The 25583-nt window shown below is 34.3% G+C and overlaps 1 protein-coding gene across 2 annotated transcripts in view; it reads right to left on the reverse strand.

The window, feature by feature from the left end:
* The window catches only part of LRRC40 (leucine rich repeat containing 40), a 65504-nt gene that overhangs the window by 27296 nt on the left and 12625 nt on the right, over positions 1-25583 (reverse strand). For both annotated transcript variants that reach the window (XM_033225263.1, XM_033225264.1), the window contains exons 2-9: positions 18878-19059; positions 16787-16860; positions 14311-14440; positions 10523-10646; positions 8287-8429; positions 5253-5425; positions 3191-3278; positions 3034-3079 (exon numbers count right to left, since the gene is read on the reverse strand). In XM_033225263.1, the coding sequence (XP_033081154.1) occupies positions 3034-3079; positions 3191-3278; positions 5253-5425; positions 8287-8429; positions 10523-10646; positions 14311-14440; positions 16787-16860; positions 18878-19059 (960 nt within the window). The remainder of the gene's footprint in view (positions 1-3033; positions 3080-3190; positions 3279-5252; positions 5426-8286; positions 8430-10522; positions 10647-14310; positions 14441-16786; positions 16861-18877; positions 19060-25583) is intronic.

Consider the following 25583-nt stretch of genomic DNA (forward strand, 5'->3'; position numbering starts at 1 on the left):
CATTCCATGCTCATGAGTGGAAGGCTTAATATTGTTGTAACAATATTCCCCAAACTGATCTACAGAAATGCATAATCTATATCTTTGTAGAAATTAACAAGTTAATTCTAAAATTCATATGGAATTGCAAGAAATCCATAATAGCCAAAGCAATCCTGAGAAAGAAGAGGAGCCCTCCCAAAGTAGGAGCCCTCAATCTTCCTGATTTGATTTCAAAACTTACTACAAAGCAATGGTAATCAAGACAGTTTGGAACTGGCACAGGTCAGACATATAGATCAACAGAATAAAACTGACGGTAGAGCAATAAACCAATACATTTATAGTCAGCTGATTTTTTACAAGAATGCCAAGACCATTCAAAGTAGAAAGAATACTCTTTCCTTTTTTTTTTTTTTTGAGACGGAGTCTCACTCTGTCGCCCTGGCTGGAGTTCAGTGGCGCAATCTTGGCTCACTGCAAGCTCCGCCTCCCGGGTTCACGCCATTCTCCTGCCTCAGCCTCCCAAGCAGCTGGGACTACAGGCGCCCGCCACCACGCCCGGCTAATTTTTTTCTTTTTTTTTTTTTTTGTATATTTAGTAGAGACAGGGTTTCACCGCGTTAGCCAGGATGGTCTTGATCTCCTGATCTCGTGATCCGTCCGTCTCCGCCTCCCAAAGTGCTGGGATTACAGGTGTGAGCCACCGCGCCCAGCCAGAATACTCTTTTCAACAAATGGTGCTGAGAAACTGAATAGCCACATACAAAACAATGAAATTGGACTCTTACCTCACACTGCATATAAAAGTAATTCAAAATTGATCAAAGACCTAAATTGTAAAACAATGGCAGTATAAAATGTTTAGAAGTATAGGCCAAATCTTTATAACCTAGGATTTTGTAAAGCTTTCTTAGATATAAAAAAAAAAAATGAACAAAAAAAGGAAAAAAGGAAAAACTGGACTTGCTCAAAATTAAAACTTTTATACTTCAAAGAACAACATCAAGAAAATGAAAAGACAACCCACAGAGAACTATAAAATATTTGCAAATCATTTATTGAACAAGGGATTTGTATCTAAAATATGGAAAGAACTCTTACAGCTCAATGATTAAAAAAAAAACAAAACACAGACAAAGAATCTGAATAGCCATTTCTCTAAAGATGCACAAATGGCTAATAAAGCACAGGAAAAGACGCTCTACATTATTACTCATCAGAAAAAATGCACATCAAAGCCACAATGAGATGCCATTTCAGACCCAACAAGATGGCTAGAATCAGAATTAGATAACAAATGTTGACGAGGATGTGGTGGAATCAGAACGCTTATATACTACTGGTAAGAATGTCAATTGGTGCAGTTGCTTTGGAAAACAGTTTGGCAGTTCCTCAAATGATTAAACATAGAGTTATCATATGACCGAGAAATGTGTTACTCCTAGGTATATATACCCAAGAGGAATGAAAATATACATTCACACTGAAACCTGTACATGAATGTTTATTACAGCATTATCTGTAATAGCCAAAAGGTCTTTCTGATTTACTAACTCAGTCACCATCTGTTCAGTTATGCTATGGCTTAAATGTATGTGTTACCCCAAAATTCCTATGTTGAAATCTAACCACCAAGGTAACAGTATTAAGAGATAGGGCCTTTGTAAAGTAACTAGATATTGAGGGCAGAGCCATCATGAATGGGAATAGTGCCCTTATAAAAGAAGTCTTAGGGGGCTTCTTAGCCTCCTTTTGCCATGTGAAAGCATGAAGAAGGTGCCATCTATGAGAAACAGGTCCTTACCAGACACCAAATCTGCTGGTGCTTTGATTACAGTTCTCTAGAACCATGAGCAATAAATTTGTTATTTATAAATTACAGTATATTTTGTTATAGTAGCCCAAACCAACTAAACAACTCACTTTCCAATGTCCACGTTTATTATTTTATTTTTTCCCCCATTCTCCCTATCGTTATGGAAGTATATCTTTAAAACATTTCCGTTACCAATTTTTTTTTTGTAGGGATTCTGGAAAGAATAAAATTATATGAATGATTCACTCTCCCATCTTTGGATAGAAACTGTCTAACAGAAATGTTTGTACATAACTGTAACTTACACTAAGTTCATCTTGGCTTTCTGTTCATATAATTTTGATCAGTCTGACATGACATGACCTCTAACTGATTCGTGACAGAATAATCAATTTCTTCTGGACGAGAAAGCATATTTGGAGAAGGAAACACTTTCCTTGATAGAAAATAAGAGTCTTAGAAAACTATTTTAATAATTTACTTGAAGGATAAAGCAGAAAAAATAGCTAAACTATGCAATTATCTTATTTAATATATGTTGACTGGCAACATAGTGCTAAGCTAAGCTATGCATAACCAACAAAGTTGTGAACTAAATTAACAGCTACCACATTTAGCCATTATGGTCTGGAGTGGTTTGTTACTTAGCAAAGCACTCATACAACTATTTTTTTTCCCAAAATGTTTTAGTTTATTCTATAATGATAGACATAAATAAAAACTGGGTATATGACATGTTTAGTAAATTACTAAAAATTAAGTTTATTGTATTATTTTCACTTTTGGTACATATTCTTGCTAAATTAACATATCCTGAAAAGTGTCTTTTGTCTTAATTTTTGTCAGAGTTTAGCAAAGCTGGGCAAGAAAAATAGATAATGAAATACTTGTCAACATACGTTCTAGTCAACAGAACCCATTTATCCTGAAAGTCAAGTTTTACTCCTTTTTCAAAGTTGAAGTACTAAGTGCTTACTGAATCTTTCTTGTTAAATTTTCTAATTGGCAGACTTAACACAATTCAAAGAGATTACAGACAGAACATTATTATTGTAAGTTTAAAGATATTTTTATAACCTCAGCACACTTACAGACTATATGGATTTAGAATTAGCCACACCTGCTAGGATCTACTGCTTCCAAATATGTATACCCAAAAGACATTTAAATTTATGTACTATTAATTCTTCACTTTTTATGAACCCTTCAAAATATAAGAGAACATTTTAAAGTACCTTTGATCTTGCTTCGTAGATATTTTAGGACTTCTTGTGTTCCTTTCTAAAAGGGTGGAGACAAAGACATTCACCAAGACATGCCTTGCAGTTTTATAGATCAACATATATGTCTGAATTTCAATTTAACAAAGAGTTGAATTCCAAATATACTTACATTTATAATTTCTCTTCGAATTGTTCTCAAAGGATTTCCTTCTAATGCCAAAAATTTCAAATGAAGGTTCCCCAATGAATAGGGAAGACTATAAAAGATTAAACTGATTTCAGGGAAAGCATCAAATGTAAGTATACTCCAACCATAGTTAACTATAAAACAACATACGGCAAACAACATATCACAGAATAGTCTCAAAGAAAGGCCAAGTAATGCAGACCTAAAACATTTCCCTTCAAGATAAATGCTAAACATATAAAAGAAAAATCAGATTTGTTTTCAAAATTGTCACATTGGGATTAATTTAAAAAGAATGTGAGCTATAAAACATTTGTTAAAATATAACATTTGCTAAAAAAGTAAATGTTAAACATAAATTTGAATGAATCAGTGATTCAACATCGACATCCTCACTGATACTAAATGTTCTGATTTTGCACTTAGAGCAAGGAAACAAAATTCTAATTGAAAAAAGATGACAAATAGAAAGAAAAATATATTATTGAATGTCCAATTCATGTTTCCATTCAATAAGGAAATTCATCTTCATCTCTGGCACATTTAAAAAACCATTTATACACAAAAATTCACTATCAATAAAATCTATTAAGCATCTACAAAATATAGCGCACAGGTATAGTGATAGCAAGATTCTTGTTCTCAAGTCCTCAGTTGAACACAGGAAAAGAACACATACAGGTAACTAAAATATAATACGTATTATCTTACAATGCTGGTGGGAATATAAAATAGTACAGTCACTTTCAAAAGTGGAGTCTTTAAACATATGGTCAAGATACAACTAAGCAAACATACTGCTACACGTTTACTTAAGAGAAATGAAAATAATGTCCACGCAGAAACTTGCACACAGATGTTTACAATAGCAAAAAATCAAAAACAACTCAAATGTCCATCAACTAACTACTGAAAAGACACATGAACTGTGGTATATCTAACTCTGTACAATAGAGTAACATTCACCAATAAAAATAAAACTACTGATACATACAGCCACATGAATGAATCACAAAAAACTTTATGTTACATGAAAGAAGTCAGACACAAAAACTACATTCTATGTAATTCCATTTATGTGACATTCTAAAAAGGACAAAACTATAGTAACATAGCACATCAGTGGTTGCCAAGGGTTGAGGTATGGAAAAGGAATTGACTGCAAAAGGTATGAGGAAACTTTTTAGGGAGATAGAAATGTTCTACATGGCTGTGATTATGGTTACACAAATATATACCGTTGCCAGAAATCATCAAGTTGTATGCTTGATTGGTAAATTTTATTATATATAAGTTACATACTAACAAATGAATATGATATAAAAAGACAAATGCTAAACAAGTCAAGTTGCCATGAGAGTAGAGATATAGACACTGGTGAGGCTTTAACGGGGAGAAGGGAGTAGCAAAAACCAGATTTGGACTTAAAATGAAAAATGAAATACTATTAGGCAAAAAAAAAAAAAAAAGGCATTCTAGGGTAATGGAATAAAACAAAGAAAGGGTTGGTATACATGGTTCCCAGTTAATTGCTGGCTGGAAGACCAGAAGCATCAAATTCTAGGAATTGGTTTAAAGAAAACAAAGAACAAAAATTCTAAGGTCCCATCATCAGAGATTCTGATTCATTAGTGTCCCAGAAACTGTATTTTTTTTTTCTCAATGTTTCTCAAATGATTCTAATACATACCCATATTTGGGAAACAGTACTATGGCAATGCTTTTAAAGTAAATATATTCCAGCGTTCTTAGAATTTAGTTCTAGGGGGTAACTAGAACTAAATTATACTCTAATAAGAGTAATAATACTAATACTAATGATAATCTAGTTAGAGTAAGTCATAAATATGTCTGCTTCTATTATCATATCTAGTTTGCTGTTAAAGACAAAACCTAATCTTTATCTGTTCATAATTACTGCTCAATCAATATTTAGAATTCAATTTAGAAAAAAGGAACCTCATGGTTATTTAACAAACATTTCAAATGATGAATTATAACCAAATACAAACATAATTTCTATGCATTTGATATTTAAACTTACCTACTAATATCATTGTTGCTTAAGTCAAGCCTTTCCAAGGACTGTAGTAGTGTAATTTCATCTGGAACAGATTTTAACTTGTTATCCCTCAGGTCTAGCACAAGAATTGAATTCAGATGTTTAAGATGCTCTGCCTCTAACATTTCAATCTGGTTTTCACCTACGTGCAATTCCTACAAAATCAAAGATGAGTTATGTGTATCTCTGTATTCAATTTTATAGTAGATAATGAAAATAAAATTGTAGGTACTCTCAATTTCAAGCGATTGAAAAACACATAGAAAAAATGTAACTTTATAAATATCAAGATGTTTACATTTTCAATTACATTTAGGCTATCTTTCAGCTAAAGAAGAATGGCAAATGAGAAATTTTTTTGGCAATTTAAAAATAATCAAAGGTTGAATCTGGCAGAAACATCAAGTTTATAAAACCAAAGTAGGCTGGGCGCAGTAGCTCATGCCTGTAATCCCAGCACTTTGGGAGGCTGAGGCGGGCGGATCACAAGTTCAGGAGTTTGAGACCAGCCTGGCCAATGTGGTGAAACCCCGTCTTTACTAAAAATACAAAAAATTAGTCAGGCATGGTGGCGCATGCCTGTAGTTTCAGCTACTCAGGAGGCTAAGGCAGGAGAATCGCTTGAACCCAGGTGGCAGAGGTTGCAGTGAGCAGAGATCACGCCATTGCACTTTAGCCTGGATGACAGAGCAAGAACCCATCTCCAAAAAAAAAAAAAAAACCAAAGTAGAGAAATAATTTAGTAGTTACATTTAAATAATAAAAGTATAAATCAAAAACTACTTGCAAAACAAAGTTGTATCAGCTTTTTAAAAAGTTATTTATATTATACAGTTGGTCCTTGAACAAGGGTCTAAACTGTGAGGGTCCACTTATATATAAATTTTTTTCAGAAAATATATTGAAATTTTATTTTGGAGATTTGTGACAATTTGAAAAAGCTTGCAAACCAACTGTGTAGCCTAAAAACACTTTTAAAAATAAAAAAAAAAGTTACTATGTCATGAATGCATTTAATATATGTAGATACTAGTTTATCGTTGATTACCATAAAATATATACAAATCTATTATAAAAAGTTAAAATGTATCAAAACTTACATACAACTTACAGAGAAATGTAAACAAATGTGAAGATGCAGTCATCACTACATAAAATTAGGCACGGTGGGCTCACGCCTGTAATCCCAGCACTCTGGGAGGCCGAGGCAGGCTGATAACCTGAGGTCACGAGTTTGAGACCAGCCTGGCCAACATGGTGAAACCCCGTCTCTACTAAAAATACAGAAATTAGCCGGGCGTGGTGGTGGGCACCCGTAATCCCAGCTACTTGGGAAGCTGAGGCAGGAGAATCACTTGAACCTGTCAGGCAGAGGTTGCTGTGAGCTGAGATTGCACCACTGTACTCCAGCCTGGATGACAGAGCAAGACTCTGCTTCAAAATAATAATAATAATAATAATAATAATAAATCAGAGACTCTGTCTCAAAAAAAGAAAAACCATAACTACATAAAATTAACTGTAGTACATACTGTACTATTATAATGATTTTGTTGCCACTTCTTGTTGGTACAGTGGTGAGCGTATGTTGTGAGCATCCACTTAAAACCTGTATGAAGCTAATCATTTCCAGGTGAGCAGTTCACCTCTCCAGTAAATTGCGTGTCACAGTAAAAAATGATCTCTTGCAGTTCTCTTGTGTTTCTCATAGTGTTTACTGCAAAAACTATAAATTTCAAATAACATCATGGGACTAATATGAAGTGCTATTAGTGATGCTGAAAGTTCTCCCAAGAAGGAGTGAAAAGTCATGACATTACAAGAAAAGTCGAATTGCTTGACATATACCATAGATTGAAGTTGCTCACCATTTCAGACACAGGATTCATCTTGTAAGCAGATGATGTAAATTGTGGTATCAATACAGCATAGTACTATAAACACAGTTGATCCTTGAACGACAATGGGTTTGAACTGTACAGGTCCACTTATATATGGATTTCCCTCCACCTCTGCCATCTCTGAGACAGCAAGACTAACCCCTTCTCTTTCTCCTCCTCAGCCTACTCAACATGAGGACAATGAAAATGAAGACCTTTATGATGACTGACTTCCATTTAATTAATAGTAAACACATTTTCTCTTCCTTATGATTTTCTTAATAAGATTCTTTTCTCCAGCTTACTTTATTGTAAGAACATAGTACATAATACATATGGCATACAAATTATATGTTAATCAATTGTTTATGTTATTGGTAAGGCTTCTGGTCAACAGGAGACTACCACTAGTTTTTGGGGAGTCAAAAGCTACACACAGATTTTCAAGTCCATGGGGGTCAATGCCCATAACCTTTGCATTATTCAAGGATCAACTGTAATCAGTTGGTTACTTAACATTTTCATTGGTGATTATTTTATATACTGATTTGCCATTATTAGAAACTATAATTATCAGATGAAAAATTATTCTTAATTAAAGGAAAACTTTTTCAGTTCATTTTATATGTCATCGTTCTGTTTAAAATAAACTCTTTTAACACTAGAGCTTAAAGGTATATATAAAAAAAGGCAAACCACGGCAAATTTAGAAGACAGTATTAATTCTACATACTTAAAGCCAAAAGAATGTAATTCATTTCAAACATACTTGATTATGATTAGGTAAAGGTAAGAGGTGGCACTTTATAGAATTAGGTGCATAATCCTGGTTAGTATTCCAGGTCTCCTACTTACAATTTTAGCCTCTTTATCTACTACTTCTCCAGTTATGAACTACTGGTCAGATGAAATGGACAAATCTCTATTTTTAAAATTCTTTTTAAAAATGTATTACTAAAAATACCACTAATGTAAGTAATCATATTCAAATTCTGAAAAGTATTAACACAGGAAAAACACAGTATTTATAACTAATACATAGTCCCAATGTAAAACAACATTAGCTCCTTTAAAAAATGCATTTTAATAATTAACTTTTGGAAAAAATAGTTATTTAATAATCAACTAAATAGTACCTTCAACAGACTACAAGAAGGAAATTCTGGTAGAAAACATAATTTATTCCTCCGCAAATACAGCAGTTCTAGTGATTCCATGCCAGCCAATTCAGGAGGTATAGTTTCCAAGAGATTTGAATTACAATCCAAATGCTTCAACCCTGCAATATATATTCAGTGAAAAACAAAAATACTAGAGAAAAAAAATTAGTTTCTGATCATATACAACTTTAAAGAATGTGTAAGAAATTACTATGAGGACTTATGAACCTGTGCCATATAATCAAGAATATTCAAACACCATTGAATTAAATAAATGTAAATTTTTCTACATTTAATTATAATTAAAGAGAAATAGTAATATTAAAATTATTATTTAGGCCAGTTGTGCTGTAATGCCAGCACTTTGGGAGGGCCAAGGTGGGCGGATCACTTGAGTTCTGGAGTTCAAGACCAGCCTGGGCACCATAGAGTGAAACTTCTTCCCTACTAAAAATAAAAAGAAAAATCAGCTGGGCATGGTGGTGCATGCCTGTAGTCCCAGCTACTTGGGAGGTTGAGGCAGGAAGAATGCTTGAGCCTGGGAGACAGAGGTTGCACTGAGCTATGATCACGTCATTGCACCCCAGCCTGGGCAATTTAACAATAATCCGGGTCATTTTCATAATACATTTAAAAATAAAGTTCTGGTACTCTGTTAAAGTACAACTAAATGTACTCTGTGTAACAGCTTAAAAGTATCATTGTCATGGCTGAGAAACAGAAAGCATCTGGTCATAACATTGGATATTAGAAAAATTACTATAAACTCAAATGTATTTTTCAGTTGATTTATCTGTATGTTCCTACCTCTCAAGATATTTCCACTCAATTTATGAAAAAAGTCCATGCTGCTTATATCTTCATTCTAGATATATTTTACATTTAACTGCTCTTTATAATATCCTTATTGGAAAAAATGACAAATTCAGGAAAATCTTAACTATTGGTATCCCAAGTAAAGACTTCCCTAAAATGTCAATTTGATTTAGGGAAGATTTAACTCATTTTAAAACTCCAGTTTTAAACAACAAATAACTATTAATCTAAAGCAAAACAACACAATTTTAGAAATTTACCTCAAACTTATCTGCAACTGAATGCAGGCAATCATTTCTATGACTTGCTCCACAAAAGGGAGGTTTTTAAAATTGAAGAAGGCTTACAAATATCAGGAAAAAAAAAAAAAAAAAACTAACCATCAACCAAGAAATAATAACAAAATAACAGTTTCTTTAATTAATCTATTTTATTTTACTTTTTTAGAGAGACAGAAGAGGTCTCACCATGTCGCCCAGGCTTGAGTGTAGTGGATATTTAAAGGGACAATCCCACTGTTGATCAGATGGGAGTTTTGACCTGCTCTGTTTCTGACCTGGGTTGGTTCACCCCTCCTTAGGCAACCTGGTGGTCCCCCACTACGGGAGGTCACCATAATGATGCTGAACTTAAGTGTGGACACCCAATCAGCATAGCCGCACTATGGCCCAGAACTCCCTGGGCTCAAGCGATCCTCCTGCCTCAGCCACCTGGGTAACTGGGACTACAGGCACATGCCATGGTGCCTGGTAATAACAGTTTCTTTAAACAAACAAACAAAAAAATCACTAATGATTTTAGACTCTTAAGAATTTTATAATGAAGTATACTAATTTAAACGGTACTAAAATGTACCTTGACTTTTTTAATCCCTTAATATTAGTTCTACAATACTTCAAATACTATGGTTTGATGGCAAACTTTAATAGAACCAATAAATTTTGACATTTTGTTTTTTTAAAAAAAGATTGACAACCTGGGACCTCAGACAAAACATGACTTATTTCTCGACATTATTACTTACGGACCATGAGGAGGCTACAGCTTTAACACAACTACATATCATAGGTAGATTCACCAGTAAGAGGGGACTAACCTCTCTATGAATGTAGAATGAATGAATGAAAGACAGTATAGCTTAGGTATATAATCCTACTACAACTAATAATCATATTTTCTTCTTTTTCATATGCCTAAGTATCTTTATGACAGTATTTCTTTAGGCAGTTGATATATAATAATGGTCTGGAGAAAATCTAACCAGTTGCTATTGTTCGCATTTACCACTATAAAAATCTACTACTTTAGTTCTCTGTAACTATATTAAAAATTACTTTCTAAATGTAAGTTGCATCAACTTTAAATTTATGTATTATATAAAACAGAAAATACTTACTTTTCATTCTATTTATTTCCGCTGGCAAACTCTTCAGTTGATTACTAGAAAGATTGAGTCTCACCAGATTGGACAGAGAAGAAAAACTAGCAGGAAGAGTTGTAAGACGATTGTTTGAAAGATCCTTTAAAAAGAGAAAGACAAAATAAATGAATAAACAAGTAAAAAAATAAATAAACAATGCTCTAAAAAGGATTTCAAATTTTTGAAGGAATTACAACATAAAAGAGACTACTTAAGATGTGATAAGTTTTGTAACCCTCATTCACTGAAAATTTCACAGATCATCATTCATTTCAAGATTCTTTTTCAATATCTGCAGGCCCACTATATGTTCATCAATGGTACTAGACAGGCTATAAATGAATTCTAACTTCAAAACTATTTTACATAACGGATTCTGTTAAAACTATGTCATATTATGCATCATATTTTCAATGCAAAAATTCATATATTCATCCAATATTTATCGAGTGCCCAAGAAGAATTAGACGTATTATTAATAAACTGTCATGTGAAATGAAAAACATCTTTGCAAGAAAGAAAAATTCCTGAGAAAAGGAAAAATAAGGCTGAAAAATGGCCATTCAAATTTTTGAGGGAAAAAAAATATCTTCAGTTAGTTCTTCTGCTGACTTCAGCAAGTCAGCTTTGACTGGTACTAGAAGTTTACCCTCTACTCTTCATTCACTCAAGATTGCTTAAATAATCGCTATACCTCAATGTTTCTTTAAATGATTGTTTTTTCTATAAATAGTTATAAGAGAACTTTTTTTTGAAACTCCCTTTAAAAGCCGTTGTTACGAATCAGGTAATTTTTTGTTGTTGTTGTTGTTGTTCTTTGTTTTATTATACTTTAAGTTCTCACTCAAATTAGGTGTAAAGTGCTCCACTACATAACAGCAAAGTGTTAAGTAGTATCAATGGCAACAATGAATAAGAAAAAATGGTTTTCCTTTAAAGAACGGAAAACCATTCCGAAGATTTTCATGTAATATAACATTAAATAATCTAACACTAAACAATTCATTTAATCTAACAGTAACATTTTGTAACTCTGAAGAAACCAAGAAGATAGAAAAAGGTAAAAATACTGGATCAAATCTTTTTTTGAAAACATACTGCTATAATTATTTTATAACAACAATATATTATCATAATCTACAACAGACAACATAACATATTCTACAACTCTAATACTAAAAACTCTAAGAATAAAAGATTGCTAATAAATAAGTATTTTATAACATCAAAAGTTAGTAACACTAAATGCAATGTGGTATCCTGCATTGGACTCTGAAACAAAAACAAGGACATTAGTGGAAAAACTGGGAAAATCTAAATAAAGTCTGCAGTTTAATTAGTATTGTACCAATGTGAACATTTGAGTGTTCCTGTGGTTATATCAAATATTAACATTACAGAAAGTTGGATGTAGGGTATATGAGAACTTTTACTATATTTGAATTATTCCAAAATAAAAAGCCTAAGATAATTATTAACAAAAAACTTAATTCAGAAATTTTCAAAGCATTTTTAAAAACCCAAATAATTCTAATAAACTCCCTTGTAAATTCTAAATAAAATTACTAATAAAGTTAAATAATTACTGCAGTTAGTAATTGCTTGATATAAAACATAAATACATTGTATATACATTAATCCATATTTATGCCAAGTCATTCCTTTAGCAAATATTTAATTAGTTGCATTGTGCTAAGCAGTTTTTATATGTTATTACTTATATTACCAGTATATATTAGTAATATCACTAGTTTAAATTATAGGTGTTTAATCTGTTTTAATATATTGTTGCTCACATTTATGGTTTATTTGACACTGAGTCTGTAGAACACAATTCTGAAATGAAACATCCTTTCATTAGGCAAATGAGCCTTTGGGAACATGTAAGGTGGATAGTAGAAATTTTATTTATTTTAAATTTTCCTTTCAGTTCTCAACTCCAAATGGACTCTTTTAAATCAACTGCTACCTTTTACCACCAATTTTTATAAGAAAATCTGATGGCTTCTTCCTTTGCCATTCATTTTATATACCTATGGCTTTTACTTTCCAAACCTTATTTCCGATCTGATCATATGGAAAGACAAGAAGATACTGAAGGAATGGTTGAGAAGAGTATATATTTTGACTTTTAAACACTAGAGCAAATGATGGGAAATATCAAGGAGGATGCACACACAATAAAAATAGAAAAGGAGTAATTTCTTCCTTTAATGAAAAGCAAGCTAAAATGACAGGAGTTTTCCAAAACATGTAAAAGGGAAAAGAATAACTGCAATATGAATTGACTACGTGGAGTAGATATTATATATTAGTATCTTTGATTTAATACAGCTAAAGTCTTTCAGATGGTATAGCCTACAGTGGAATCTTATTTCTTTGGTGGTAAAATGGAAAAAAAAGAGATAGATACACTTTGGAGTCAAATTGACTTATACGCAAATTCTAATTTTGTTACTTATCAGTTGCGTTACTTTTGACAAATTTCCTTTTCTCTGTCTCTTTCTTTCTTCCTTTCTCTCTTTCTTTCCTCTCTCTCTTTCTTTGAGACAGGGCCTCCTGTCACCCATGCTGGAGTGCAGTGGCTCAATCATGGCTCACTAAAGCCTCAACCTCCCTGACTCAGGCAACTTCCCTGCCTCAGCCTCCTGAGTAGCTGAGACTTATAGGCATGTGCCACCACACCTGGATAATTTTTGTATTTTTTGTAGGGACAGGGTTTTGCCATGTTTTCCAGGCTGGTCTCGAACTCCTGGGCTCAAAAAATCCACTTTGGCTTCCCAAAGTGACGGAATTACAGGCACGAACTACCACACCTAGCTCCAAGTTTCCTTTTTATCAGCTTTACTTTCTTATTGTATTAGGGGATAAAACTGCTTACCTTGCCATATGTAATGCTCAAAGATAAATGTCTATTGTTTTTATTATTCTTAATAATACGACTAGGCCAGCAGTGGTGGCTCAAGCCTGTAATGCTGGAACTTTGGGAGGCTGAGGTGGGTGGATCATTTGAGGTCAGGAGTTCGAGATCAGCCCGGCCAACATGGTGAAACCCCATCTCTACTAAAAATACAAAAATTAGCCAGGCAGTAGTGGTACATGCCTGTAATCCCAACTACTCGGGAGGCTGAGGCAGGAGAATCACTTGAAACTGGGAGGTGGAGGTTGCAGTGAGTGAGATCGCACCACTGCACTCCAGTCTGGGTGATAAGGTAAGACCCTGTCCCCCAAAAATAAAATAATAATAATAATATATGACTAAAATAATATTTGTATTTCTTTATGGTTATCTCTGTTTAAGATAAATGAAACAATAGAATTAAAATTTTGCCAGGAAGTGTGGCCATTTTGAAAAGTAGAGAAGATGGACCTTCAGTGAATTACCTGGGCATCTGGAAGGCAGATGGGCCACAGGTAATATAAAGAAGGAAATGGAAATGGGCACAGAAAAGAGAATTGGTATATGCCAAAGACAACTTTCCTCTATTCTGCTATGCTGTAAAGCCTCTGGATAACAAAGTAATCTTCACTGCACCCTTCCCAAACTCTTCCTAAATTAAAACTTAAAGTTGATTTCATAATACAGGAAAACCAAATTTACAATGACAAATTTAGCTATCTAACTGAAATGCACATTTCTGATAACCTAATCACAAAATCAGTTTCCCATGTTCCCACAGTTTCAATCATATATCTAATTTCTCAGCCTGATGAAAAATCCCACCAGCCCAGAATTATAAAAAAATTGGAAAATCACAACTTACTAAATCTTCTAAATTGGAAAGTTGTTCAAATCCCTCTGATATGCAGGTTAGTTCATTATGCTGGAGATACAGGCACTTCAGGTTTCTTAGGTTTGTAATTTCTTCAGGGAGTATTTTCAGTTTGTTATGGCTATTGGTTGATAAAATAAATGACGAATAATTTAGTGGCAATATAATAAATATTTATCAAAGACATTTCTTGCTAACCAATGACACTGGACTCACAAAAATCAAATATAGTTACTAATTTTAAGTACTTATCAAAATTCATATCCAAAAATATGTACTCATTACAATAATAGTAATCTAAAGTAACCACATTGGGGTTTCAAAGAAAAATAACATAAGAAATAAAGGCTTTTAACCAAACATAAATAATTTGTGATGTTTTGATTGCATGCTTATAATCAACTCTTGATGTGACATGCAATATGATAGGACATTCTAGGCTCTTAATTTGTTATACTGTGATATGCTTTGGTTGTGTTACCACACAAATTTCATCTTGAATTGTATTCCCATAATTCTCATGTGTTGTGAGAGGGACCCGGTGGGAGATAATATGAATCATGGGGGCGGTTCCCCCATACTGTTCTTGTGGTAGTGAATAAGTCTCACTAGATCTGATGGTTTTATCAGGGGTTTCCAATTTTGCATCTTCCTCATTTTTCTCCCGCCGCTGCCATGTAAGAAGTGCCTTTTGCCTCCCACCGTGATTCTGAGGCATTCCCAGCCATGTGGAACTGTAAGTCCAATTATATCTCTTTTTCTTCCCAGTCTCGGGTATGTCTTTATCAGCAGCATGAAAATGGACTAATACATACTATAACTGACTTTCAGAATTTTGACAAAACTATATGCACACATATACCACAATGGAGTTACATCTTACATGGAGATTCGGCTTTAAGGCAAAAATAGCTATTTCTGTTTGAGGACCTAGGATGTCAAGTTGAACGTAATATGCAATTCCACTCTTCTTCATACTTGGTCTTTTCAGTTAAGCCCTTCTGGAGAGATATTCAGTGTAATGGTTTAGAAGTCCCAAATCATGGAGGATGATATACTCCGTGATAATTAAGAGATGACTGAACTAGTTCCCAGGTTTATCACAACTTAAATATTCACTTATGAATTCCATGCTATTTTCATGCCATATACAGTTACTTTACAAATAACAGGGGGAAAATGGGAAATATAAGGTGCTTACAATAACCCTAAATTACAGTAAAATAAAACTTCTTGGGACAAAAAAAGTCAAAAGATGTCTTCTAAAACAAGAACCAATAATACTGTTACGTCAGTTACTGTTACTGGTTACTTAGCTGAAATCTTTGCATACTTGATAGGGATCTAACTGGGAAGAGATGTAATTTTAGCTATATATTTCCTCCATCTCCTTTTCTTAGCTAATTATTCCATCCTAAGATTCATACTTTTTTTAAACTTCTCCACTGAGAACACACCTGCATACTCTTAAGTATACAATCTAAAACTTAAGCCATGTCACTCAACACTTACTGCTTCTTCTCTTCCTCTCAACAATCCCCACTCTTGTCTTTACAGGCCACGTCTATGCCTTTGACTTGTAAGGGGAAGATACTCTGATAGAGTTCTAAATAATTAGCACCTTTTTATGTATATATATTTTCACTGGCCAATGGTAATTTTGTGTTTTCCATCAAACAAGGAGTATTACTGGGAGGGACTATTTTCCCTCAAACCAGTTAGCTTATCTCCAGAAAACAAACTTGACTATATTGTTACATAGCTCTGTAACCGTACCTATTTTATAAGCCACAGTTTTTCAAACTATGCTTTCAGTTCTTAATCCATTTATTTCTACTCCAAAATAAGACCTCTTTAAATCTCGCTTCCGATAGCCTGTCTATGTAACAAACATAAGGCAAAGTTATTATTTCTTAAAAGTCTGGGTATGTATCAGAAAGCAAACAGTTAGCTAGACCCTTTGCCACTGAACATCCCATGTACCAGTATGTCCATGACAGTTACAAAAATATATCTGTAGAACCCCAGGAGTCCTTGGAGAAGTTTAAAAATGACTACTAACAAAAACTATGAGATATTTCATTTATGAAAGAATTGTTTTACATTTCTTCATTATTGTTTAGATATTTTTTAGAATATCAAGGTAACTTAAAAGTTGAGACGTCAACAAAGAAGTTTACTACAATAACAAACCACTAAGAATTGTTTTATAAAAAAAAAAAAAATTAAGCATTTAAAAAAAATCAACTAGCCTTGCATTTGTAAAATCAGAAATCATGGGGGTAATGCTAAAACAAAGAAAAAAACATACAAACTAAGAATTAAAGCTTTAAAAAACTTAAAATTCTTATTCTGCTTTACTTTCTGAGAGAATTCAAAGATTTTTTTAATGCTGACAAAATGTAAAGAATATTAAATTTAAACCATTATAACGGCAATAACAGAAGTAAATAAGCTTAATTTTTACCTGACATTAAGTTTCTGAAGATTTTCTAGCTCTCTTATAGCACAAGGAAGGGATGTCAGCTGATTATCATGTATCTAAAAGTTTTTAAAAGACAAAGACAATATTTTTAGTCTTATCACTAACAATATATAAGCTTTGCCTGTGTACAAAACTATTAGTCAATAATCTCCTGTTCCTCAAATTCAATGGCAGCAAGTTGAACTACCGAACTACTGTTCAACATACTTGTTCTGTATGTAGAACAGTTTGAAGATGACCAAATGGCTGTTCAGAAATCATGAAGTAAGGCCAGGTGCAGTGGCTCACACCTGTAATCCTAGCACTTTGAGAGGCCAAAGAAGGCAAATTGCTTGTACCCAGGAGTTTAAGACTAGCCTGTGCAAATTAGTGAGATCTTGTCTCTAGGAAAAAAAAAATTCTAATTAGTCAGGCATGGAGGTGCACACATGTAGCCCCATCTACTCAGGAGGCTGAGGTGGGAAGATCGCTTGACCCTAGGAGGTCAAAGCTGCAGTGAGCCCAGGTTAAGCCACTGCACTCCAGCCTGGGCTAGAGAGTGAGACCCTGTCTCAAAAAATGGAAGAGAGGAGAGGAGACAAGGGGAGGGGAAGGGAGAGAAATCATGAAGTGTTAAGTCATCCACTTTAAATATTATACTAAGAAAAATTTCAATTCATTGAGTAGAGTTTCAATTTCAAAGAAGAGATGAGGGGGTTAAAAACTAAAAGCAGCTCCCTGATGACATGATTTATGTCAATACATACAAAAATTATATGAGAAAAGAGAAAAGGACTTTTCTCATGTTCTCACAGAATCATAGTTTTTAAGGTAGAAAGAAACTTAGAGTAAGCCAATCCATTCATTTTACAAATTAAGAAAATAAAAAGGTCCCTAAAAATTGATCTGTTTAGATTCTACTTTTCTACACATGAACTGGAGGATTTTTTACGTTGATAAGTAAAGTATACCAGATTGTGAAGCCTGCAGGTTCTGAAATATACTACTCATGCTTCCCTTTACCACAGGACATGGCAACAAAGGACTAAAAAGAATCCCTGAATAAAAACACAAAAAATTTAAGTTCAATAATTGAACTCAATGAGGTTGAAGGCAAGTAGTATATATACATACAGACCTGCTTTAATATCTAGAATAATGATGATAAAAATAGTAACAATATGACAGGTGCAGTAGCTCATGCCTGTAATCCCAGCACTTGGGAGGCTGAGGCAGGAGGAGAGTTTGAGGACAGGAGTTCAAGATCAGTCTTGGAAACATAGTGAGACCCTCGTCTCTACACACACAAAAAAATAGCCGGGCGTGGTGGCATGCACCTATAGTCCCAGCTACTTGGGAGACTGAGGCAGGAGAATTGCTGGATCCCATAAGTTCAAGGCTGCAGTGAGCCATGATCACGCCATTATTTCGCCTGTGCAAAATAGTAATAATAAGAAAAAAAGCACTTTGGGAGGCCGAGACGGGTGGATCACGAGGTCAGGAGATCGAGACCATCCTGGCTAACACAGTGAAACCCCGTCTCTACTAAAAATACAAAAAAACTAGCCGGGCGAGGTGGCGGGCGCCTGTAGTCCCAACTACTCGGGAGACTGAGGCAGGAGAATGGCGTGAACCCGGGAGGCGGAGCTTGCAGTGAGCTGAGATCCGGCCACTGCACTCCAGTCCGGGCGACAGAGCGAGACTCCGCCTCAAAAAAAAAAAAAAAAGAAAAAAAGATGAGCAGAAATAAACACTTGTTGAATATTGATTCTGTTTGTATTCATTAACTTATTTAATTCTACAAACAAAATTTTTAAATAGGTAGTAGTAGCAGTCTTGGTTTACAGATGTGGAGACTAAGGTACAGAGAGGTAACTCTTCCCAGGTCACACAGCCATTTAGTAGCAGAAGTCAGAATTAGAAACTTAGTGCTCCAATTCTGCACTTTTAACCATTATGCTATGCCTAGCATAATAATTTACTATCTGTCCTTGCATTACCAACTCAACATGAAAGGTTTTCTGCTATCAAAGCCTAAATTTAGCTTTAGAGTCTCTTCAATTAATAATCCATATTTATAGTCAGTCAACTTACATCAAGAACAGTCAGTGCAGGCAGGAGTCGTAGGTCATCTGTAAGTGACTGAAGTTTATTGTTTGATATTATGAGTTTGGTCAAATCTGTCTGCTCCCACCATCTTTCAGTAGCACCAAACGAAAGATTCTGATTAGCTTCCTCAGGGATATCCACATTTATTCTCCAGACACACTGCGGCACTAGTTCCATCAGCACCACACCAGAAAAAACAAAAACAAAAACAAAAAAAAACAGATGAAAACAAGAACTAGATACTAAGTGACATACTTTTATAATAGCCATTCCATTTATCTATTGAAAAACATTTTCTGAAACAAAAAATAAGTCAAATAGCAAGAATTGTAACTAGAGTGAAAGTTGATTTTATTTTAAAAGGCTATATATCAATAATATGTCCTCTACATATTAGCTTCCACTCTAACCTTCATTCAACTATATTTACTAGGTTTACACACACTGAAAAGCACATACACTGCACAGCACATTGTGGTAAATATGTAAGACAAAGAATGCATTTTACCATCAGGCTAACAGATTAACAAAGAAGGCATGGAAATCAACATGTATATGTAATAACTTTTTTTTTTTTTTTTTGAGACGGAGTCTTGCACTGCTGCCCAGGCTGGAGTGCTGTGGCCGGATCTCAGCTCACTGCAAGCTCCGCCTCCCGGGTTCATGCCATTCTCCTGCCTCAGCCTCCTGAGTAGCTGGGACTACAGGCGACCGCCACCTCGCCCGGCTAATATTTTTGTACTTTTTAGTAGAGACGGGGTTTCACCGTGTTAGCCAGGATGGTCTCAATCTCCTGACCTCGTGATCCGTCCGTCTCGGCCTCCCAAAGTGCTGGGATTACAGGCTTGAGCCACCGCGCCCAGCCCTGCAATAACTTTTATAACAAAAGTATATACTAAGGCTCAGAAAGAACTAGTAATAATAGCTAACACTTACAAATATTTCTAACATAATAATTCATCTAAACCTTGGAACAATTCTGCAAAGTAGGTGTTATTATTCCCATAGGATGGATGAGAAAAATAGAGCACAAAGAGAATGTATAATTTGGCCAGGGTTACAAAGCTAGACAAGTACCACAGATGTGATTCAATGCCTAGCAGTGCTATATTGTCTTGCTTTCTATTAACATTTGGGAGAAATATCTGACTTTGGTAGCTACTCTCTATTTTATCTGACATATAATTTTATTTCTTATGGCACCATACAACACTGTGTTATGCTACTGCAGCAAGTGACAACACCTGTATAGAAAACAAGACTGTACAAATTAAGCAGGGATAATTTGAAGCTCCAGAAGGTAGAACGCTGTAGTGTTGTAGCAAAACTATTTTAAATACAGTCCTTCACTCCTTGTTAAAAGTAGGACTACATTTAGGGATGATGTAGAACTTCAAGCTGGTATTAATCAAGGCAAAAATTGGTTATATCTTGCTGCCACAGGCTATAATTTCAAAACCATCAGAGATTATGTGAAAAGGTATAGTCAAAGTTTCAGATTCAGGACACTTAAATGCAGTTTTGGATAATTAATCAGATAAAATGGTGTTACAGAAGCAAAGCCAAGCCCCTGCATGAAACTTATACTCACTCAAAAAATGAGCTAGCCAGATGTGGCGGCTGAGAGCTATAATCCCTGCACTTTGGGAGGCTAAGGTGGGAGGATCACTTGAGGCCATGAGTTTGAGACCAGCCTAGGCATCAAAGCAAAACCCTATCTCTTAAAAAAAAAAAAAAATCAACTGGTGTGATGGAACACACCTGTAGTCCTACTACTTGGGAGCCTGAGGCAGGAGGACTGCCTGAGCCCAAGACTTTGAAGTTCAGTAAGTAACTGTCATCACATCATGGCACTCCAGCCTGGGAAACAGAGTGAGACCCTGTCTCTTAAAAAAACTTAAAAAAAGAAAAAGAAAAAAACTGAGCTATCTACATTCGTATTAAAATAAATTATAAGGTCCCTCTCTTACTCCTTATGTCTGATTAGGTATTCTCTGTTTCTCTACTCTTCAACCACCGAATCTCCGTTAAGTATTAGCAAAATAAAATATGAATCCACCTGTGTTTCTGTTTGTGGACGGAAGTTTACTTTTAAAGCGAAGCAAAATAAAATAACTTTACCATTCTTGACTGATTTGAGAGCGAAAGCACCGCACAACTTATCATCATCATTGTTATTTTGGTATGCAGGTATGGATAATTAGTTAAGTATAAAAGAGAAAAGGAGATCAGCCAAACAATTGGCATGTGAATTTACTGACAAAAAAGCAGCCAACAGAAATGTGGTCACACATATATTTTTCTAAAAATAAATATGACTCTTGAAAAAAAAAAAAAAAAACTACTAATGTGCCATATAGTATGAGTCACAAACAGAAAGCTCCAGATTAAAAAAGACAAGATAAAACAATACAAAACACTAAAGAAGTATATAGAAAAAGCTATGTGAGATGCACAATTCTACTCCTAAAGATGAGACATAGAATATTTGTGCATGCATTTTTTTCTAACATCTATACATAGGTATATTAATGCCGTTATACCTAAAAAGCAATGTAATAACAAATGGCTTTTTCTGGATGGAGAAACGTGGGGATAACAAGAAATTTATACATAACATAACAAAAATACCTGTTACCCATCAACTATACTGAGTATTAATGTTTTATTATTACTATTCAGATATTTTTATTAACAAACTTGGTCTTTGTGGGAACTATCAAGGGGCAGATACATGTTGATATTGTACTATTATTGAACATATATCCATTAGCTTTTCCATAAACAATTACTTACTACTCATTGTTTTCCCCACTAATCGTTTTTGAGGTATCCCAATTTCTTCCAGAGCTTACAGCATCAAGATTCATGTCACTGTTCCAACTGTCCCATAAGAACCACTAAAAAGCATATACAGTCTTCATTGTTAAGAAATTCTGTGAGGCCAGGCGCAGTGGCTCAAGCCTGTAATCCCAGCACTTTGGGAGGCCGAGACGGGCGGATCACGAGGTCAGGAGATCGAGACCATCCTGGTGAACACGGTGAAACCTCGTCTCTACTAAAAAAATACAAAAAACTAGCTGGGTGAGGTGGCGGGCGCCTGTAGTCCCAGCTACTCAGGAGGCTGAGGCAGGAGAATGGCGTAAACCCGGCAGGCGGAGCTTGCAGTGAGCTGAGATCCGGCCACTGCACTCCAGCCTGGGCGACAGAGCGAGACTCTGTTTCAAAAAAGAAAAAAATAGAAATTCTGTGGAGCTATGCTACAAGTAGTTTACCAATATCTAAAATAGAAACTACCCACGTAAAAATGAATGTCAATAGCATATAAATATGAAAATAATTACTATGGAGTTGGATATTATAAAAAATTTCAAACATATACATACATTTAAAGAGTAGCATAATGAAATCAGGTAGTGTGATGCCTCCAGCTTTGTTCTTTTTGCTTAGAATTGCCTGGGCTCTTTGGACTCTTTTTTGGTTCCACATGAATTTTAAAATAGTTTTTTTCTAGTCCTGTGAAGAATGTCATTGGTAGTTTGGTAGGAATAGCACTGAATCTGTAAGTTGCTTTGGGCAGTATGACCATTTTAACGATATTGATTCTTCCTATCCATGAGCATGGGATGTTTTTCCATTTGTTTGTGTCATCCCTGATTTCTTTGAGCAGTGTTTTGTAATTCTCATTGTACAGATCTTTCACCTCCCTGGTTAGCTGTATTCTAGGTATTTTATTCTTTTTGTAGCATCTGTGAATGAGATTGCCTTCCTGATTTGACTCTCTGCTTAGCTGTTGTTGGTGTACAGGAATGCTAGTGATTTCTGTACATTGATTTTGTATCCTGAAACTCTGCTGAAAGGGGAACCCTTACACATTGTTTGCAGGAGTGTAAATCAGTTCAACCATTTTAGAAAGCAGGATGGCGATTCCTCAAAGAGATAAAAACAGAACTACCATTTGACCCAGCAATCTTATTACTGGGTACATACCCAGAAGAATATAAGTCATTCTGCCAAAAGGACACATGCATGCAAATATTCACTGTAGCACTATTCACAATCGCAAAAACATGGAATCAATCTAAATGCCCATCACTGACAGACTGGATAAAGAAAATGTGGTACATATACATCATGGAATACTATCCAGCCATGAAAAAGAACAAGATCATGCCTTTTTCAGGAACGTGGATGGAGCTGGAGGCTATTATCCTTAGCAAACTAACAAAGGAAAAGAAAACCAAATACTCTATGTTCTCACTTATAAGTGGGAGCTAAATGATGAGAACTCATGAACACAAAGAAAGGAACAACAGACACTGGGGTCCTCTTGAGGGTGGAAGGTGGGAAGAGGGAGAGGATCAGAAAAAATAACTAACGGGTATGAGGCTTAGTACCTGGGTGATAACGTAATCTGTATAACAAACCCCTGTGACACAAGTTTATCTATGTAACAAACCTGCACACGTACCCTTGAACCTAAAATAAACGTTTAAAAAAAAAAACAGTATAATGGAATAAAACTCTATGTATCCATTGTCCAGTTCTAACAATTATCAGCACATGTCTCCTGTTGCTTCATCTATAACCCCATCCCACAATGATCTAAGCTACAATCTTAGGAATCTAGAAAAAAGAATTAATTAAATCCAATGAAAGCAGAAGCAAGGAAATAAAAAGTAGCAATCAATGAGATAGAAACAGAGAAAAAGCAATAAAAAATATTTACATAAAAAGACTAATAAATTGATAAACCCTTAGTTAGACAGATGAAGGAAAAAAAAGAAGAAACAAATTATCAAAATCAGGAATCAAAGTGAGAATGTCATAGATCCTACAGATGTTAAAAAGATAAGGGTATATTATGAACAACTTTATGCCAACAAATCCAATAACTTGGATGAAATGGATAAACCCCTAGAATAGAAAAAAAAAGCACAACCACAATAGAAAGTAGCCTTGCATCTATTAAAGAAATTGAATTAGCTACTTAAAACTCCCCACAAAGAAAATTTCAGGCAGACATTTTCACTGGTGAATTCTACCAGACATTTAGAGCAAAAATAATACTAATTCTACACAAGCTCTTTCAAAACATAGAGAAAAGAACAGTTCCCAATTCATCTTATAAGGCCAGTCTTACTCTGATGCCAAAAGCAGATAAACACATTAAAAGAGAAAATAGAACAAATACTACAGGCCAACATATCTAATGATTATAGACCCAAATTCCTAAACAAATTTTGCAACTCTATATAAAAAGGATAATATATCATGATCAAGTGTGAGTTATCTTAGGACTGCAAGGCTGGTTTACCATTTGAAAATTAATCAATACAATCTACCATATTAACAGAAAAATTTAAAATACTATGTGATTGTTGAGATACAAAAAAAGCATCTGACAAAATTCAACAATAAAAACTCAGAAAACTGGGAATCAAAGGGAACTCCTTCAGTCTTATAAAGGGCATCTGTGAAAAACCTAAAACTAACATCATACTTAATGGTGGAAGACACAGTGCTTTCTCTCTAAAAGAGTATACAAGGCAAGGATGCTCATTCTCACTACTTTAATATTTTACCAGAGGTCTTGACCAATGCAGTAAGATGAAAAGAAAAAAAAAGAAATAAATAAAAGAAACAAAAGGCATTCAGACTGGACAAGAAGTAAAACTGTCCTGATTAACAGACAACATGATCATCTATATACAAAGTGCTAAGGAATCTACAAAAAAATTATATGCAATCAATGAGTTTAGAACGGTCACAAAATTCAAGCTCAATATAGAAAAATCAATCACGTTTCTATGTATTAACAATCAAATAAACAGTTTTTTAAATGTTAAAAGATTTACAATACAAGACAAAACCATGAAAGAGTATTAAATTTACAAAATATGTACAAGATCTGTACATGAAAATACAAAACACTGCTATGAAAACTTAAAGGTCTAGATAAGTAAAGAAATGTAACATAAGACAGCTTGGAAGACTCCATATTATAAAGATGTTGCTTTTCCCCAAAGTGACTTATAGATTCAGCACAATCCTAATAAAAATCCCAGAAAGCTTTTCTGTAGAAATTAACAAGCCAATTCTAAAATGTGTATTGAAATGCAAAATAACTAAATTAGGTCAAACAATTTTGAAATAAAAGAACAAAACAGGAGACTTTACAGTATTTGATTCCAAGTCTGACCATAAAGCTACATTTGTCAAGATAGTGTAGTATTAGCATAAGGATTAGCATAAGCATAAGGATAGTGTAGTATTAGCATATAGGTCAATGGAAAAAGAGTTCAGAAAACATTCCACACAATAAAATACTGAAAATTGATTTTCAACAAAGGTGCCAACAGAATTTAACAAAAATGAATCATATTTTCAACAAATGGTACTGGAATAACTATAAAATAAACTATAAAAATGAACCTCAACCTTTACCTCGTGACACACTCAAAAATTAACTCCAAATGGACCACAGACTTATATGTAAATAATGAAACTATAAAAATTCTAAAAGAAACAGAGGAAAAAATTTTCACAGCCTTCAGATAGGCAAAAAATGTCTTGGGACAGAAAAAGCTCATCATAAAAGAAAAACAATTGATAACTTAGATTCCATAAAAATTTATAACTTACATGTTTCTAAAGCTACCATTAAGAAAATAAGCTACACTGGGAGAAA

This window comes from Trachypithecus francoisi, unplaced genomic scaffold, assembly GCF_009764315.1.
Source record: "Trachypithecus francoisi isolate TF-2019V2 unplaced genomic scaffold, Tfra_2.0 Lachesis_group12, whole genome shotgun sequence".
Taxonomy (NCBI): domain Eukaryota; kingdom Metazoa; phylum Chordata; class Mammalia; order Primates; family Cercopithecidae; genus Trachypithecus; species Trachypithecus francoisi.